Below are 18,906 nucleotides of genomic sequence, written 5' to 3'. Positions count from 1 at the left end.
TAGGCAAAATGAAGAGTGAGCGATCCATAAAAAGACTGCAACCAACCAACTCTTCAGTTTCACAGCTTTAACTGTGTGCAGGTGTGCAGTCAGTGCAGTCATTATTGAACTCTTGCTAAGGAGCATTGACACCACTGGCATTCTTTTTTCATTTAAAGCCTCTATGTGTATGATTTGCTGTCTCTCAGAATAAACTGAAAAAGTAGAAGTTTAGGATTTGCATTTTTTCCCTTTGACTTGCATTGAACAAGGTTAGCTTAGGTAAGCATAAAAAGTGAAAAGACATTTCACAGAATACCGAAAACGTCAACCTGCTGGTGGCGTTAGATTAAATAAGGCCATGTACACACTACTACGTTTCCATTTTAAAACGCATGCTGCGTTTACACTGAGCATCCATGCTAGGCAGGAGTTTCAGAGCACTGAAAACAGATAAGTTTAAAGGAAGGTTTAACAAAGCGGGTGCTTGAAGTCACGGTTTGCGGGTTTGAGGAGGGCGATGGACACAAAATGGAGGAATTTCCTTATCTTACTCATGCTTATTTTGTTCTGCACAACTATTGTGAAGTCCACACAGAAACTGTAAAACAACAAAAGCATTAATTGCTCTCCAGTGCGACAGGGACTTCAGGCATCGACAGAGCTACGAGTGTGGAAACAAACAACAATGTGTGTTGACCAAATGTATTGACCCATAAACTTTGATTTGTAAGTGTTCATTTTGAAGTTAATTTGATGTATGTGAGAGAGAGACAGAGCAAAACATGCAGCCTTGTAACTAAGTCTGAAAAATACAACTTCTAAACTTTCCACAAAATTTGTCTATTTCAGTTTGTAGAGGAAGATTTTAGATTAAGATCCGAAGTATCAAGCACTACCTTACATTCTTTTTTCTGTCTGGAGCTCAGTGTTGAACATACTGACAGACATAAATACCCACAGAGCCAAATCTCCTCTTTACTGTTGGACCTCGTGGTCTCCATGAACAGTCTCCGCCTTAAGTTGCTCATTCAGAAACACATAACATCCTGGACCCTCCTCTCTCACTCTGTCACTCTGTAGCTGAGAAGAGCACTTGTCCTGGAGAGACTAGGGGATCTAGACTTGTATTTTCTTCAAAAGGCACCAAATGAATCCTACCTAGGGATAAATGGAAACATAACCACAGACTAAAGACAAGAAGCAACCATTCGCAGGTACTCTTAACCAATACCTTTCCCTTTAGGTCACAAGCAGGTTTTTCTGTCTTTATTATTTATTATTATACATTGTGAGTGTACACTATATTCAATAGGAAACAAATAGTATCCTTGCAGTTCAGAGACAGCTGGGCTTTGTGGTTGCATTTGTGCTTGGCGCCTGGAGCTGTATTATGTAAGGCAAAGGTTACTGACTATGCTGCAGGGAGAGCAGCTATTTCCCTTGTTTAGAGAGTTTAGTGTGACACATCAGGTTGCTCTGGGATCATTGCTGCCGAAAGCTCGCATTTACAACAAACATATGACAATGTGTCTTGTGCAAATATTTTAACAAAGCAGCATCATAACAGACTCTTTTAAAAGTTACTTATAATTACACTGATATTAAATGATTGACTGCCTTGCTATGATTGTTTGCAGAAAACAAAAGGTGCATGCATCAATACAAATTATTCATTTGTCAGCAAATTAAGTCCTAAAAGCTATTGATGGTAATTGATAGCAGAATAAAAACATGGAGGGCTGGTCAAATAATCAAAAACAGAATATTATTTACCAATGAGCCCACGTCTCCCTGTTAATGGCGGACTGGGATGAAAAAAGAAACATGACTAACAACTATTCCTTACACTGCCAAGGTTTGGTGGCAGATTATTGTTGTGTGTCCCATAATCATCATACTAATTCTGAGCAGGTTTTAGTGTATTCATTGTAGAATATTCAGTAGGGTACTGTTTAACACCCCTCCCTGGACATTTCGATAGCTCTACAAAATTATGTACACAAAGTTGCCTGGGCTTGAAGCCCAGTTCAGGGTGAACAAAAATGTGTCTGCCTATGATGAGTATGACGGTTTGAAATGCTGTTTAGTTTTGTCCACGGACAATGAAACACAAATCTGTTCAACAGCCATTACCAACTGTAAGCTCTCACTCCAACTGACAGTTTGTGCAAATGTGTTCTTCCACAGCATGTCTGATTTAATGAGGATTGAAGTCTTGCATCTGAAAAGGCAAAATAATAATATTTGTATGCTGATTAAAATCAGTTTAAAACAGCTACATTGTTTATTTGTTAACCTGTGTACAGCTTCTTATTTGTGCACAAAATAAGATATTTTCTGACCACATATGAATGAATAAGACCCATTGTGAGTGTACATGCTCTTCTTGTGTGTTAAGCAGTACTGTTTCAATAGAGTGTTATCTTCAAGGACAACAATGACACCATTTATTACAACCCCGGAGTTTTAAAAGTCCTCCGACCTCGGGAGCATTTTTAAACTCCTCCGTTTATGGTGCTCTAAAACTCCGGCGTAGTGTGGACGCTCCGTGTAAACATAGCAAAACATATGCGTTTCCAAAGAAAAACGGAGTAATGTGGACATGGTCTTAGTCTTCTTTTAAAGTTTGTTGCCTTACATTTGTGTGCTCCAGTATACTTTGGATCTAAGCTCTGAAGTTTCTCCCGATACGACATTGTTTCTGAGAGCACCGGACAGTGCGACCTGCACATTCTCATCCCTGCTCTTCACATGCTAAAGGAACCTTGGCGTCTGTTACGGTCACAGTAAACATGTGGTTAACAGTTTGAATTTGAACAAAAACACTTGTTTAGGTAACAAAACCACTTAGTTAGGTTGAGGAAAAACACCACGGTTGGGCTTGAGATAAGTATGTAAACTAAGTAAAACATAAACAACGTAACATAAGTACTGAAAACACATAACTTCAAATTAACTGCACTTTGAGACACTAACATTAAATGCTCTGTGTTTGTTTGAACCATCTGCCTCCCCTCTCTTACACCTTCTGTGTGGTTTTTCTTTGTAGTACGCCAGCGGTTCCCAAACCTTTTAGGCCGCGCACCCCCTTCTACATCCAGACCGGGTTCACGCACCCCCAATCCCCCACACCTTAAAAAAAAAGAAGCAACAGAGCCTATTTATAGGCATAGAAATCGGACCAATGAGAGAACAGTTTGCTCGCACGTGGCGTTTGTTTACAATATTTAGTCCGCTGTTAAATGTTGCAGTGTGAACACAAACCGAACAAAGGGGCAACTGCAACATTGTATCATATTAATCCCTGAATCAGAACAAAGCAAACGAACTACGGGTGTGAAAACGCCCTGAAACACTGCAACACTTGCACTGGCATGCTTGGTGTTCAGCTTTTTGACTTGCACTGGCATGCTTGGTGTTCAGGTGGCGACGTAAACAAGAGCTTCAGACTGTTAGCCAGAACCTCACTGCACACCACGCACTGTGGCTTTGGCAATCTGCATTGCCAATCCAAGTGAAGCCCAGACCAGATCATTTATCATATTTCCTCTTGTTTTTCCCAGTCTGATGCTCACTCTCGTTTCCTCTTTTTTCACCTTGACTCCGCGATGGGCCGATGTGCTCCCGATTTGTCTGTGCTATCCCTTCCTCCTTCCTCCGTCTCATCTTCCTCTGACTCCCGTTCGACTTCTTCTCCCGGTCTCTCCCCAACACACCTCTCCGTTCCCCTCTCTCTCTCTCTGTCCCTCTCCTCTTTTATGACTGATAGCTTCAGATGTCCCACCTGACAGTTTCCCAGATTTTCAGCCAGTTTATCATATTTGCATGAATGTTGCTGAATGAATGAAGTTAGCTGTTAGCTGACGTTAGCTGCACAAGCTAGGCTAGCTAGTGTACGTAAAAGACAGTCTGGCGGCAGGAGCTGAAGTGCATTTATTTATTAAATTGTACGTCTTTAATTTTAAATTGAAATCTTACAAGGGGAATTTTTATAATTCATGTAACCGAGCGTCTTGGGTTCATGTATAAGGGCACTTATCATACAGTAATAACTGGAGTCGGGAGATTAGACATCTTGTATGAGCCCACGGCTACTCTCTTTATTATTGTTTTCTCCTTTGGCCAGAGGCGGGGGTTGCGCCTTCGCTACGGCAACCCTCAAGGAACATATCATCGTCAACACCAGAACGACAAACATGAGACAGTCTGTGACATTCATGTTTTTACTTTGTGAAAATTATATTTAACATTAATTATTACACCATTAGACCACCATTACATTTTTCCTCTCGCGCACCCCCTAGAGGCAGCTCGTGCACCCCCAGGGTTGCACGCACCACACTTTGGGAATCCCTGTAGTACGCCATCACTCAGTAGAGAATTTTCTCTGAGTGTCTAAAAACGACGGACAAAGCGTTGTTATTTGAAGCCCTAGGAATGAAAATGGGCTGGGACATGCTATATATTCGTTGTGAGGCAGTTGAAGCGCATTTAACCTCCTTCTCTCTACAACCTCTACAGCATCTTGTACAACGTCTGAAGTCAACAGTGTTCTAAACATCTAGCCTGGTGAAAAGCCTGTCGTCATAGAGGGGGGGGGGGGTGAGATGTCAAATAAGGCCCACACTGAGGCAATCTGTTTTGGTCTCCATTGTGTTGGTCACTTTGGAGATGATTCAGAACCTGTTTAACCAACAAGCACACAGGTGGAACACAGTTCCTGTCAATTGCCAAAAGAACATCCGATGGCCGAAGAGCAAAACCTCCTATCTGAAAAATGCCTAGATCATTTTGCAGATAGGATCTTTGCAATCTTTCCATCATTTGGTGCAAGTTGGAAGAGGTTCTACAAAATTATGCTCTAAATTAAGTTTCAATTTAATTATTATTTATTATAATTATTTTAAAACAGACTGAATATGAACAGCCTTCTTTGTTCTCATCATCCAAAATGAAATCCGGCAATCAGAAAATTCTGCAGATTGGAGGTTTTGTGCTTTGGCCCTACGCATGTTGGAACATGGTGAGGATGCCAGGCATATCTTGTTGCAGAAGATCATTTGTGTCTATGAAAGTCAGTGAGAGTCTTTAGTAACGTTCCCACAGATGAATGATATGAGAAGGCAAATAGGCCTCCCATTTATTTGAATGCATTGCGACACAAGCAACTGACAGTGTTTATATTCCTTCTGATGGGTGACAATGCCTGACTGTATCACAACATTAAATCGATATGGCCAACAGCTTTTACACACCGATTTACATTTACACACTGCTTTACCACCTGAGCTACGGCTTTCTTAATATGCCCTGATAAGTTTGTGACCGTTAAAATGCGGTATAGTAATCTGTGTGTCAGAAACACATGATAAACTTTGATGTTTTCCATATGACACAACCTTTTACTGCCCACTCATTAAACTCTGCAATGTAAATTAGTGTGTACACCTACTGTCTACTGCAAATCACCTCTTTTAAACAATATAGTAAGCCTATACACTGTATACACCTACATTTACATAGCCATCTCCAACATCTTTGATCAATTCATGTAACTTGTCAACAGCAACTCAAGTTTCATCAAGGGTTCATTTTCCAGTTTTTTTCAATAGTTGTTGCTTACGAACACAAGCGAAAGATTCAAAATATATTTAACAAACAGTACCTCACTTCTCATCTCTGCACTTGAAGGCTCATCTTTAATTTTGCAGAACTTTTACTTGCAGAGCTTTTTTATGTGGTATTTATGCTTTAACTTGAGATCTAAGTACTTCTCCCACCACTGCCAAACATGGGCATCTTCTACAAAACGAGAACCAAGTACTTACGATGAAATAGGGTTAAAGAGTTGTCATCTGCGGAAAGAATTTGGTCTTTACAGAGGTACTACTTCTAAGTACTACTTCAATACAAAATATTTTACTCAGATAGAATGGAAAAATTATAAAGCTAAGTTGAATTTTGAAAAAACTAAAAAACAGTAATAAACTGCAAAATGCCCAGCTGCAAAACCATTCACCATTACAGTGCATATAGTTTATCCACCAGAGTGCTGACAAGTTTAACTGTAAAATACCTCGTTCACTACGTATCTTGGTCACGATTAGAAAAATAAATCGAATGTGTTTATGTTACATAAGATATCAGACAATTGATAAAATATCAATTTAATACTAGGCATCCAAAACCCAGTATAGGTTGGGCTATGCTATATCCACTGATGCAATGTCATTAGTCAAACGTGTTGTACACAAGCAATCATCCAGTCCTTGTATTTCAATTCAGTATTTATTCAGTATTTGCACAATTTGCACTTGACTTTTACATAGACATTTTCTATCTTATTGTATTGTTGGTCATTGCTCCTTTTTATTAATATTCATATAATATTCTTTTACATCTATATGTATCTGTCCAGCTTGTTGTCCTTGTCCATATTATTTATATTTCTTTGTTAGTAACTTGAGAGAGATGCAAAAAAAAAACCCTGAGTCCTTGCATGTTCACTCATATACTTGGATACTTTTCATAATTCTCCTCTCACTTAATGATCCTGAAAACACTTCAGGAAAGTTGTTTTGAGCATTTAAACAGTCGTGTAGTAACACACATATTTTCCAGTCCATTTGCTCCAGTCCCACATCAAATCCGAGGCAGCAACACAAAAGGAACATTGATGAAAATATTCCTCTCATGCCAAGAGGTACTGATTCTGCTGACTTAATACAACAAGACTGCTGGCATTGTGTGGATTGTGAACATTAGTAATAAACAGTGATTAAATCGTGCCACCGTGCTGTGGTTAATGTGTATGTTGACGTCTAAACTGAGAATGTGCTCTTTAGTCACAATTTGCTACTGCAAAATGAAATCCACAAATAACATGAATAATTACTTTGAAAATGTAGTTTATATCATTGTGTGAACATTGCAATTTTGTCACTGAACGCCACTTCGTTGACCCTCTTGTTTCAGTTCAATGGCGAAGCATTGTGGTCCAGAGGTCAAGTTCATCCTGGATTTGAGCACAGCACATCCTGCACCCAGCACCCTGACCAGAGGACAATGGTCGAGCAAAATTGAGTTCCTCTTGGCTGTTGCAGGACAAATCATAGGACTAGGAAATGTGTGGAGGTTCCCTTACCTGTGCTACAAAAACGGAGGAGGTAAGTTTCGTAATAGTCAAAGAAATTGGGAACTACTTTGTTCAAAAGTATATGCAGAACGTAAAAACAAGTCCAACTGGGTTAGCACTTGATGGCAACTAGAAACATATTGGCAACAACAAAGAATTGAAGGCTGCAGGAGCCAGATCTTTTTTAAACCGTAAAAATGATCATGATTCTTGTGGCTTACCATAAGTGCTCAACCTGTAAAACAACTCATGTGGAGTAACTTTCTGTTTTCTCAAGGGGTGTTCTTCATTCCTTATGTCCTCTTCCTCTTTACCTGCGGCATCCCCCTGTTTCTCCTGGAGACGTCACTCGGCCAGTACACCAAACGGGGAAGTATTACCTGCTGGAAGAAAATTTGTCCCCTTTTTGAAGGTAAAGATGTAGAATCACTTTCAGACTATTAATGTCACATCAAATAAATATTAAATAAATAATCTAATTAAAACATGTTTATATGTGTTTATGACATGCTCAAAAAATTGCTGCCTGGGCCTTTAAGTAATGAAGAAAACAAAAACAAAAATGAGGTGCAACCTCTCAGTTCTAATCCATCGCACAACAAATTGTAAAATTCATGCAACTCGCATTTTTCTACAGTTGCTGCAGTGAATGTAAGACAAAACATCCCTACATGTATATGTGCTAATCTGAACTATATTCTGCAGGGCAGCAACACTGTATTATATTTTCTCAAATTCTCATGAAAATATATGTTTCTTCCTCTTCATAAGAAGGTCAATGATTGCTGTTGCCGGATATACAACCTATCACTTGTGACTTTCTGCAAATGTTGTTTTGTGTGCTGACACTTTTGCTACAAATCTTGGAGGGATACGTGATGAAAGTGATTTCACCACCTTTCAAATGCAACCTATGTCAGTTTTGTGTTTAGAAAAAACTTGTCCACCCACTTTTACACCATCTTTTCTGAGAAACCCAATAAACTGTGTCAGGTTTGGTAACCCTGTAACAAACATTGTAACATTGACATGGTTCACATTGGTTAAATATTGCCCCCTGTGAGCTATTACATTCGGCTAAATTAGTTACCAAATTGGATGTCTATCTTTCTCATGTAAGCATGGAGTCAATCTGTCATATCTTTAGTAAATCTACAACTGAAAAAATGTTTTACATTGTATTTACTCTGCAATAACATTGTTTCTTTGTTTGTCTGTTTTTGTCAGGGATAGGTTATGGCGGTCTTGTGGTTGTTTTATACGCCAGCATCTATTACATCATCATATTGGCCTGGGCTTTCCTGTATCTCTTCAACTCTTTCAAAGCTGAACTTCCCTGGGCGACTTGCAGTAACAACTGGAACACAGGTTTGTCCCAGATTGCATACAATGTGACTGAAATAAAAATACATGAAAACAAACAAATAATAAGATTATTATGAATCTTTATGATTTTTTGGCTCATTTGAGGATCTGGAGATCCCCTCCAGACACATCTCCTGATATTGTCCATTTCAAACATTTAACTGCCATTCTCAGTGAGTGTGGGCAGGAGGTTTGAAGTTTCCACACCAAACTGGTTGACATACACATCTTAAACGAAGATTGTAGGTGAACATAGAGGAGCTTCAGAAACCACATAGTTAAAATGGTATTTAATCCATTTACTTTTGTCATTAATAGACTGGGGGGGGGGGGGGGTAGCAGCCCCTACATAGCGCACCTGAGCTCTGGCCCTTGTATACTCTGCAGTAGAATACTGTGCTGCTGTCATCATGTGGATGCCTAGCTTAACACAAACACACAAATCATAACCAGAACTATTCGCTCAACACAAGTCCCCTGGCTCCCTCTCCTATATCCAACATAACACCCTCACCCCCACATATCCAACCAGACTTACTCAAAGGATTATCCAAAAGGTCCAAGATTCCTGGTGTCTACCAATTCAGGTTTAGTCACCCTCCATACAGACCAGGAGGCAACAAGGACGTTGCATTCGCTCAGTAATGAATAGATTAGGCTCTTTGGACATGATCCCCCTTTCCATTTATCAAGTTAAATAAGAAAAAAAATTAAATACAGGCTTTGACAAAGGCAGAATGTTATAATGTGTGTAGTTGTCCTTGAATGCATTGTTTAAAGCAGTGATTCTCAACTGGTGTGTCGCGGACCCGTTTTCAGTGGGTCACAGGCCTTTGCCTGACAAAAAAAAAAAAGAAGTTGTGATTTTATTTTGAAGGGCATTTTTTTTATGCAGCGGAATTATTCCAGCATTTACGGCATTTGTTCAGTGGTGCAGGAAAAACACCGACCAATGCGTTGTGAATCACATCACGTGATGAAGCTCAGCCAATGAAATATGAGTATTCTGACAAGTTTCCTGACTTGAGTGAGATGTACACACACCGTGACACACGGGGGAGAGACGAGGATACAGAGAGCAGAGCAGGACTGTTGTGGTGTGGGTTGTGAAAGTCAAATCACAGGACGATCTCCAAAAGAGAGAAATGTCCAGAGAGACCAGAGTCATTAGACTCTGACTGGACAGACTCATATAGGTGAATTCTTCTAATGAAACACTAATTTCTCTTTTTGGAAGATGAGAAAAATATAATATTGTGGATTTTTCACTTCACCCTGAATGGACTGAGTTTAAAGCTGCATCGTAATTCAGTGAAAATATTTTTTCTAAATTGAATTTCATTACGTAATTTATTTTTTAATCCAGCTGTTATTTTACTTGAAATGAGAAGAACATGTATTCATGTATTTCTAATCCATCCAGTTAAATTTGAAAAATTAGAATAATATTTGTTAAAATATAATTGATGTGTGCTTTCTTTATTTGATTTGACAGTTGTTTACTACACAGAGACGTTACTACCACTAGATGTCTTGAATATAGATATACCCAAATTATATATATATATATATGTATATATATATAATTTGGGTGGTGGGTCCCGGCTTGTCATTAAGGGGTGATGGTGGGTCCCGCAGCCAGACCAGTTGAGAACCACTGGTTTAAAGCATCCTGTATGTCTTTGCAACAGAGACCTGTGTGGAGTTTGATCGAAGAGCTGGTTATTTGAACTGGACTGCTCCTGAAAATGCAACGTCACCAGTGAAAGAGTTTTGGGAGTGAGTATGCAAACTAAACCTAAATATGGTACTAAGTTCTGAAAGTGATTTGACTTCCATGAACAATAACAAAACATTTGATTTTCAGGAGAAGAGTTCTGAATCTTACAGGAAGTATCCATGATTTAGGCAGCATTCGATGGGAGCTGGCTCTGTGTCTTCTGTTGTCCTGGGTCATCTGTTACTTTTGTGTCTGGAAAGGAGTAAAGTCCACTGGGAAGGTACGACAAGGACTTTAGAATGATTTATTTTTTACCAACTCTTAAACTGTTAAATGATGATGATTCAGGACAAAATGAAATTATTGTAAACCTATTACCGGTACTTTGCCAGACACACTGCCTGAAACCATGATGTACTTGTACAAAGTTCATGCTTGAATAGTATAAAATAAAAGAACATGAGAGGGAAGAAGCCACTACACAGGATATAAACTTAAATTTCAGACATGTAAGATATGATTCCTTAACTTTTCATCTTTCATAAAAGCTCTGGGCATTTGACTCAAAACACGCTCAAAAATGATATTCAAGGCAATGTTGAATATTGTTTCAGGAGCTCCACAGTCTGGTGACCGCACAACATCCATCCTGGCAACACAGCTATCAAAGGCCACCATTCTGCCACAAAATAACCCTTACTCTTCCACAGGTAGTTTACTTTACCGCTACATTTCCATATCTGATGTTGGCGGTGCTGCTTGTTCGTGGAGTCACGTTGCCAGGGGCCATAGATGGGATCAAGTACTACCTCTACCCAGATCCATCCCGCCTGTCTGATCCACAGGTGTGAGCACTCTTCACTACTTCTCTGTTTGAATGACATGTGACTCTCCTGAACCTACCACCTCTATAACCCTCGTTAACAAATGCATTTTGTTTGTAGAAGCACTGTTCAAATGTTGTAAATCGCCAAAGACATAAAGCTGAACGATACAGAAATGTGTATACATGTGTTTGGTTTCATCATATAATAGCAGTCAATTTAAAAAATAATAATAATGTAGCTCAAATGATGTGCTGGAGCAAGGAAATGCAAAACAATGACATATCTTAAATTGGCTACACTTTAGTGGAAAGTGTTGTGGAATATTTCTATGAATAGTCGGGAGAAGAGTGTCAAAGTGTTATCAAATCAATGTCAAATGAAACAGAGTCTGGATGAACGATCACAGTTGTAATAGTCAATTTATTTGCTTGCAAGCAAAGAGAACACAGTCTCACAGATACATCACCGTCATCTGCAAGAGGTGATCTGACGACACATTCAAATGCATGGACATTTATACTCAGCTAGAATGCTGTTACCTTGGTTTGCAAACAAGAATAAACAAAAGAAGACAGAAGATAATAAAAGATGTCAAGGCAGATGTTTTCCTTTGAAACACAGTGTCCTGTCTTTCCGATAAGCTGAAGGTGCTTTTAAGGCCTGTTTACAAATCCCTTTGTTATCAGTTTGCCCCACAATAAACCATGGATACACCCAGCCAGATGCTTCCTTTGATGTCACTGTGACCTGGTCAAAGAGTTAAGTCACAGTATTGCAGAGACGGAATAAGCCTGTGAACCATCACACATCATATATGCCTGCAGAGGGTCATGCCCTTCAGCTGATGCTCATCAAGGGAAATACCGCAGTCATGACCCATGTGTGTGTCCCCGTCTTTAAAGACAGAAACAATGCACAGGAACAAACAGATAACAAGATAAACAAGGTTTAGTGCCTGCACTTCTAAAACTTACATTCTTTAACCCTAAAGTAGTAGACTGACATATTTTCCCATAACAAAAGTTAAGGGGAAGTCAGAGTTATGGAGATTGAAAGGATTGGTTACCACACCGTAACTGCATTTGCAGATAATTGCTATGGTGATGTCACACAAATCGACCACAGAGTAAAACATTAAAAAGATCTGTATCAGGTGGTTCTGTCTAGGTTTACTGCAGAGTTGCAACACATAGTACATTTCATATTTCATATGTCATTGTGTAGATAAAAACATGTCCTTTATTGTCTTGCAGGTGTGGATGGACGCTGGCACACAAATATTTTATTCCTATGCTATTTGCATTGGGTGTCTAGCTTCACTTGGCAGTTATAACAAGTACAACAACAACTGTTACAAGTAAGTTCGATTTAATATGTATAATGTGTTTTTAATTTGGGTTACGTAGATTCACAGATACAAACAAGAGCTTTTGAACTGTTAGCTAGAACATCTTCAATGCCCATTTTAGGCAAAAATAAATTTGAAGTAGCTTATACCAAGAATACCACATCGCTTTGAAGTATAGTTTACTCACAAAGTATTTCTTGTGTATTCAGGAGCCTTGCCATGAATATAAAAAGCCATCTTTGGGCATTTTAGGATGTGCGTCCCAAGTACAGAAAGAACAATGTAAAAGTGTCATAGATCTAATTCAAAATAAAGGGAGTATAAAATGTATTTGTGTCTTTTTGTTTTTAGGGACTGTGTGTACTTGTGCCTTCTGAACAGTGGGACGAGTTTTGTTGCTGGCTTTGCCATTTTCTCTGCGCTTGGATTCATGGCATATGAGCAGAACACAGACATATCAAAAGTGGCAGAGTCGGGTAAGAATGTAGAAAATGTTATGAATAAATAAATCAAGGAATTAATGAGAATTGTACGTTTAGGGTCAACAATAGCACAAAAATGCATTTCATTGCCATACAAGTGAGATATTTTGACTCAACAGCATTAAAATTTGCCCAATATTTTATTTTGACCATCCCATTGTGACTACAGGTCCCGGCTTGGCGTTCATTGCCTATCCTCGAGCAGTTGCCATGATGCCTTTTCCCCAAATCTGGGCGATATTCTTCTTCATTATGATCATCCTGCTGGGACTGGACAGTGAGGTGAGCTGACTCTCCTTAAGCACTGAGAGAACCAGAAACAGCTGTTTTATTTCCCTCTTGACTAAAGTTTTCCTTTGAGGATAGTATATTTTTAATGATCATAGAATAACATTATGAAATGCAGATCTTCTGTTCACGAGGACCTGGATAGATTTTCTTCCCTTTATCATATGCATACGTTGCATAACAGTCTTCATGAACATGTGGGAGGTTTGGCTTTATGATCTTTGGCTCTTGGTTGGAGGTCTGTGGGTGTCTCACCGATAGAAAGAGATCAATGTATTACCTCTAGATGTGTTTTGGTCTTGTTTGTTTGTCTGTTTGCATATAGCCAACAGATTTACCGCACTGTGAGAAAATGTATTAACATCATTATCATTGACTGCAGCAATTACTAATGTGAGAAAAAAAATCTGATATCCCATGATTTGGTCACTTTGTGTGTCTTGATTTAGATCCAGATCCGAATGCATACAAAAATGTCTTATCTTAATCTTTAGAATAAAAAAGAACTAGATTAGAGGATTGTGCAGCCTTGGCAGAGGTATTCACTCTCTGAGTACCAGTACTTATTCAATTATTATGAAATTATCTCTTCAAAGTTTGTATGTTTGTGTGCAGCATATGTGGAGTTGTGTAACCGGTAACTCTGTTTCAGTTTGTAGGTCTGGAAGCCCTCGTAACATCAATTTCAGACACGAATCCTTCCTTCTTCCATGTTGGCCATCGACGTAAACTTCTTCTACTTGCTATCAGTGTTGTCAGCTTCTTCATTGGACTTGTGATGGTTACAGATGTAATATCATATTAAAATGTCACGTCACATCTTTTACAATAACTTTGTTTTCTTTTGTTAAAAGAACAACTAACTGATGTCTCACACACAGGGTGGACTGTACATCTTCCAGTTGTTTGACTACTATGCCTGTAGTGGGATAACTCTACTTCTCTTTGCCATACTGCAGTCTGGTTGTGTTGGATGGATATACGGTGAGTTAATAAACAAGAGGAATGTGCATGGTTTCTTCACTGTGATGATGAATTCCTTCACCACTGCTTTTCCATCTACTTACAGGTGCAGACCGGTTTTATGATAACATAGTGGACATGATTGGATACAAGCCTTTACCCCTGTTTAAGTATTGTTTGAAATACGTCACTCCAGTAATATGCATGGTGAGTTGGAGAAAGAGTTCACTCAGTCAGTATATATGTCCCTTCGCTAAGTCCCGCCCCTTGAAAACATACTGTCTAATCATAGCGCAGCATCGGCCAGCTCCTTTTTTAAAGGTTCTCTATAATAAGAGCAAACAACTCTTTGAAATGTAAAGATATAGTGGAGTAATGTCTACCGGAGCAGAGAATAAAGTTGCCCGCCCTCTGTGTGTGTTGTAATCACAGCATTGCTGTGCTTTGTTGACATAGCTGGGCCGGGCCGGTTTTTTAGCGCATGTTAAGTGCATGTTGGTGCATGCTCTTCACTGCCTTCACTCTGTGGTTCCAGCTGATAACGCCATATTGACCGAGGTCGTTGTTGCGTAAGCGTCGAGCCCACCATCCGGTCTCCCCTGTCAGCACTGTTCCCGATGATTGCAGTGATAGAGCTGTTAACACCGTCAGCCGCAAACCACCAGCTCAGCCGTCGCCATGTTGAGAGCCGTGTGGGGGCAATAGATATACTCTGAATTTAACTTTGTACACCTTTAAAGAGGTTTCGATTACCAAGTTACTCATATTACATGTTGATTTATTTATTTTTAAATTCCACATTTACTTTATCGTAGCGAGGGTTGATTTGGGGAACATTTCTGACATTTTGTACATTGTTTAACCAATACTTTCTCTGTGACTATTTTCAGGGAACGTTTGTTTTCTCCTTAACCAAATACACTCCTCTGAAGTTCAACAACATAACTGAGTACCCGTGGTGGGGTTATGCTCTTGGCTGGTGGTTCACTCTCTCCTCTACACTCATTGTTCCTCTATTTATGTTGTACAAATTGAGCACCACTCCCGGTACACTGCGACAGGTAAGCTGCTTGTACATCTAAATGGGTCAACACCTATGTAATGTAAGCTATGTAATTGTGGGTTTTATGTTTTTTATTAAAACCTATATTCTCCTTTGTTAGAGGATCTCCATCTTATGCACTCCAGCTGAAGACCTTTCTTCGAACAAATCAGACAAGAAAGGACTTGAACTGCACGACTTGTCCTCGTCTCCTGACAGCACGGTGTACTAATGACGACAACAAACTGGAGCACCTTCACATTTACTGATCACCATGAGGCATAAGGAAAAGCACGCCCTCAATACAGTCCTCCTACTCAATTTCAGGAAAAGTTCAAAATCTTTTTGGACCTCTTAAACAAAGCAATGTCTATTTGTTGCTGTCATCCACATTTAATGGTCACAAATATATGCAGCTGTCTCAGATGTCACTTGAACTCTTATCGCTGACAGCTAGCGAGTAGGGCTGCAACCAGTGGCGGCTGGTGGAACATGTTCTAGGTAGGGCCAGCCTATCAATTTCAGCAAACATCCCAGTATGATTTAATGCAAAAACAATAAAGTATCAAACATGCATTATTACTTGGCAGTTCAACATTTAACATTCATTCCAACACGAAAAAAATCAGTAAATAACACTTATATAATATAATATAATACAACATGTTCACTTATTGAGATGCCCCTATGGACCTTGTTATCGGAGGTAAAGATCAGGAGAAGTAAACATGAAGTGTAATTATGAATACTGATGTTAAATTAAGCTATGATGAGTTTTCACTGTTAATTTAACATCTCTATTACATGTTGATGCCTCCATGACCAAGTTAAGCAGATGAGACTGAGGACAGCTATGTAGAATAAAAGATGTTCACTTTGCCTAATATGTAGCTTGACAGAGTTCTCCATATGTGTCCTGGTGTTCTCATGTTTCCTTACCTCCTCATCCCTCACGCCCTACCCTGGTGTTCTCATGTTTCCTTACCTCCTCATCCCTTACTCCCTACCCTGGTGTTCTCATGTTTCCTTACCTCCTCATCCCTCACTCCCTACCCTGGTGTTCTCATCGGTGTTCATGCCGCAGATCGGCAGAGATCTTTTCCCAGACGTGGTTTGTGTGCGAGTAATTGCAGAATTGCGGCAGTGTATGGTTGATTGCGTGCCGCGTAATGTCTCAGGGAGACATCAATTATTGTTTCAATGTATGTTTTAAATCTCCTTTACTTTTTACTGCTGAATTTTATTTCTTACACTGTTTCTTTCATTGTTTTTAAATTTCTCTTTTCATTTGCCTTATGTTTTGATGCTTTTAATGGTTTTATGTGAAGCACTTTGAATTACCTTGTTGTTGAAATGTGCTATACAAATACACTTGCCTTGCCTCATGTTTCCTTACCTCCTCATCCCTCACTCCCGTAACTGTCCGTGCTGGATCCGTCCCCGTTGTTTTAAAAAGCTAAATACGGTATTAACATGACGTCATCCAGCTAGCCAAACCTGTCTGGTGTACAGCTAGTACAGAAGCTCCGCATGTACTGCTTCCCTTTCCCGCGAGTCTGCTGTCTGATTGTGAGGTCAGGCTGATCTGATATCAGCTCTTTGGCTGCAGAATCTCCACCAAAGTTCTCCTCTCAAACGGGGCTTGGAGGAGGAGTGCTCACGAGAACGCGCAGCTATGGGCCAGATCGTTCTGGCCCCACGCTGAATCTATTTGAGGGTGCTGATTGGCTCAATTGTATGTCACTCATTTATATCTTTAATCAGCAATTGGCTAAACTGCTTCATAGACCCGCCTCTTTTGGGCCAAAACGATTAGGCCCCCCAAGCTGCGCGTTCTCAGAGTGTCGTGCACACAGACAGAGAGCACACAGGCGGAGAGGACGAACAGAAAAAGCATATATTTTGCGCAGATATCACATTTTACACATATTACTGGGTACATTCCATCGTTCAAAAATACTTGTTTTCAAATGTCAGTAAATAGTGACAAATGCACATCTCAATTTCCCAGAGCCATGAGTTCAGATGTTCTGAAGACAATGAATTAACTTTCAATTTATATAAAATGTATAAAAAGCAGCAAATCATTGACAATCCTCACGTTGGTGATGGATTAGTATTCTTTTGATCAATTGATTCATCTCTTTGTTGTTTCAGCTCTATTTGCAAGTTAACCTTAAAGGTTATCGGTCATATTGATATTTTAAACAGTTATTTATGTGAAGAAATATTGTTTTGTTTTGTTTAACCAGGTGGTATAACTATCTGGAGTAAAATAACACTGATAAACACTTGCGAGTTGAATTGTGGTGATGACGTCCATCACCACAATTCAACTCGCTGATGTTTTGGTGCTTCACCAAATGCAAAGAACAGAAACACAGAGCAAACCTGTTGGTTGTAACACTTAGAATCACAAAGGGTATGTCTTTAACAGAGTTATATTTTTTACCGTATACTCTAAGCTTGTTTATTGTAGTTATACAAAAGGCGCAGGTCGATATTCATGTCATGTTCTGTTGTTTTTTGTATCATGTATCATTGAAGTTTGTGGCATTATTCCTTTATGTAACACGTAAATGCTGTAACATGACATTTTTCATGTTTCAAGATCACTCGATACTTTTTTTGTTTTTTAAGAAAATGTTTTCAAAAGATATCTGTGGAACACATTCAATGAATTGCAACCCTTTGTCATAATCCACGACAAAATAGGTTTCCCTCTAAACATATTTCACAATACAGTTTTATTGGATAGAGAGAGCTGATGAACTTGTGTTTAAATTGAGAATGTTACATTTTATATTACCAATTGTTATCAGTAAATGCATTATGATCAACCAGTTTGCTAATATTTAATTAATGAAAATGTTTATGTGATTGAAATAATCATATACTGTTACATAACACGTTAAACTTCATGGTTTGATTATTATTAAACAATGTGCCATTTGTAAATATTACACATGCATATAGCCATCTGGTATTCATGTGATAAATTACTAATCGGCCTCAGTAAGCTGGTGGCTCATCAGTATTGATTATTTCCTTATTTTCATCTCATTATTTTGTCAAACTGACCAAAGAATCAGAATCAGATTTAATAAAATAAATGTCATTAATTTAGAAACATTCTGTAATGATCAGTTACCAGTTTGTTGTCGAATGAACGTTTTTTGACCATGAAAACTATGAAATCAACAATCTGTAAATTTTTAATAAAAATGTTAACAATTCATATTATTTGAAATAAGTCACAATTATTCAGAAATGATTTGTTTTGTGAGTACACTAGAGAAACAGGTTCTTGTCTGGGTGGTGTAGTTTTTAGAGCCCAATAAAGGAATCATAATTCATAATTGCTTGTCTTTGAATGCACCCACACAAGGAGATTTGGAAATAATGTACTAAGCTACAATACAGCAATAGCTTTCATAAGTTCTGTGGCTCAGATCACATGACTTCCCTCAACAGATGGAGTTGCATGGACAAAAAGTCCTTAAAGAGCTCAGACAAATGAACATTTGAACAACGACAATTACATGACAACCGAGCAAACTCCATCTGCTGATGACGATCATGTGATATAACCAAAAGCTCCAGACCAAACAGATCTTGTGGTAGATTCCAAGGGTAAGAATTACCTTTGATTCTCAGATGAATTAGGAATGACCTGAAAAAACAGTTACGTGGTAAATCAATGTAATGTATAGCTACCATGCATGATGGGCTCCACCTGAGTGTAAACATAACC

At 38.9% G+C, this 18,906-nt stretch overlaps 1 protein-coding gene across 1 annotated transcript; it reads left to right on the top strand.

The window, feature by feature from the left end:
• The first annotated feature begins 1,054 nt into the window (after nucleotides 1-1,054).
• LOC306775088 (sodium- and chloride-dependent GABA transporter 2-like) lies at nucleotides 1,055-18,474 on the top strand. Its single transcript, XM_079265314.1, has 15 exons — nucleotides 1,055-1,196; nucleotides 6,958-7,148; nucleotides 7,395-7,529; nucleotides 8,345-8,485; nucleotides 10,174-10,261; nucleotides 10,350-10,482; nucleotides 10,913-11,047; nucleotides 12,283-12,386; nucleotides 12,729-12,853; nucleotides 13,029-13,141; nucleotides 13,800-13,937; nucleotides 14,029-14,131; nucleotides 14,217-14,317; nucleotides 15,001-15,171; nucleotides 15,274-18,474. Exons 2-15 carry the CDS (start codon nucleotides 6,962-6,964, stop codon nucleotides 15,382-15,384), a joined length of 1,785 nt encoding a protein of 594 aa, XP_079121440.1. The 5' UTR covers nucleotides 1,055-1,196; nucleotides 6,958-6,961; the 3' UTR covers nucleotides 15,385-18,474.
• Nucleotides 18,475-18,906: the final 432 nt, after the last annotated feature.

The sequence above is a fragment of the Melanostigma gelatinosum genome (assembly GCF_949748355.1).
Source record: "Melanostigma gelatinosum genome assembly, chromosome: 3".
Classification (NCBI taxonomy): domain Eukaryota; kingdom Metazoa; phylum Chordata; class Actinopteri; order Perciformes; family Zoarcidae; genus Melanostigma; species Melanostigma gelatinosum.
Note: the sequence above shows the minus strand (reverse complement) of the source record. Positions and strands in the feature narration are given on the sequence as shown.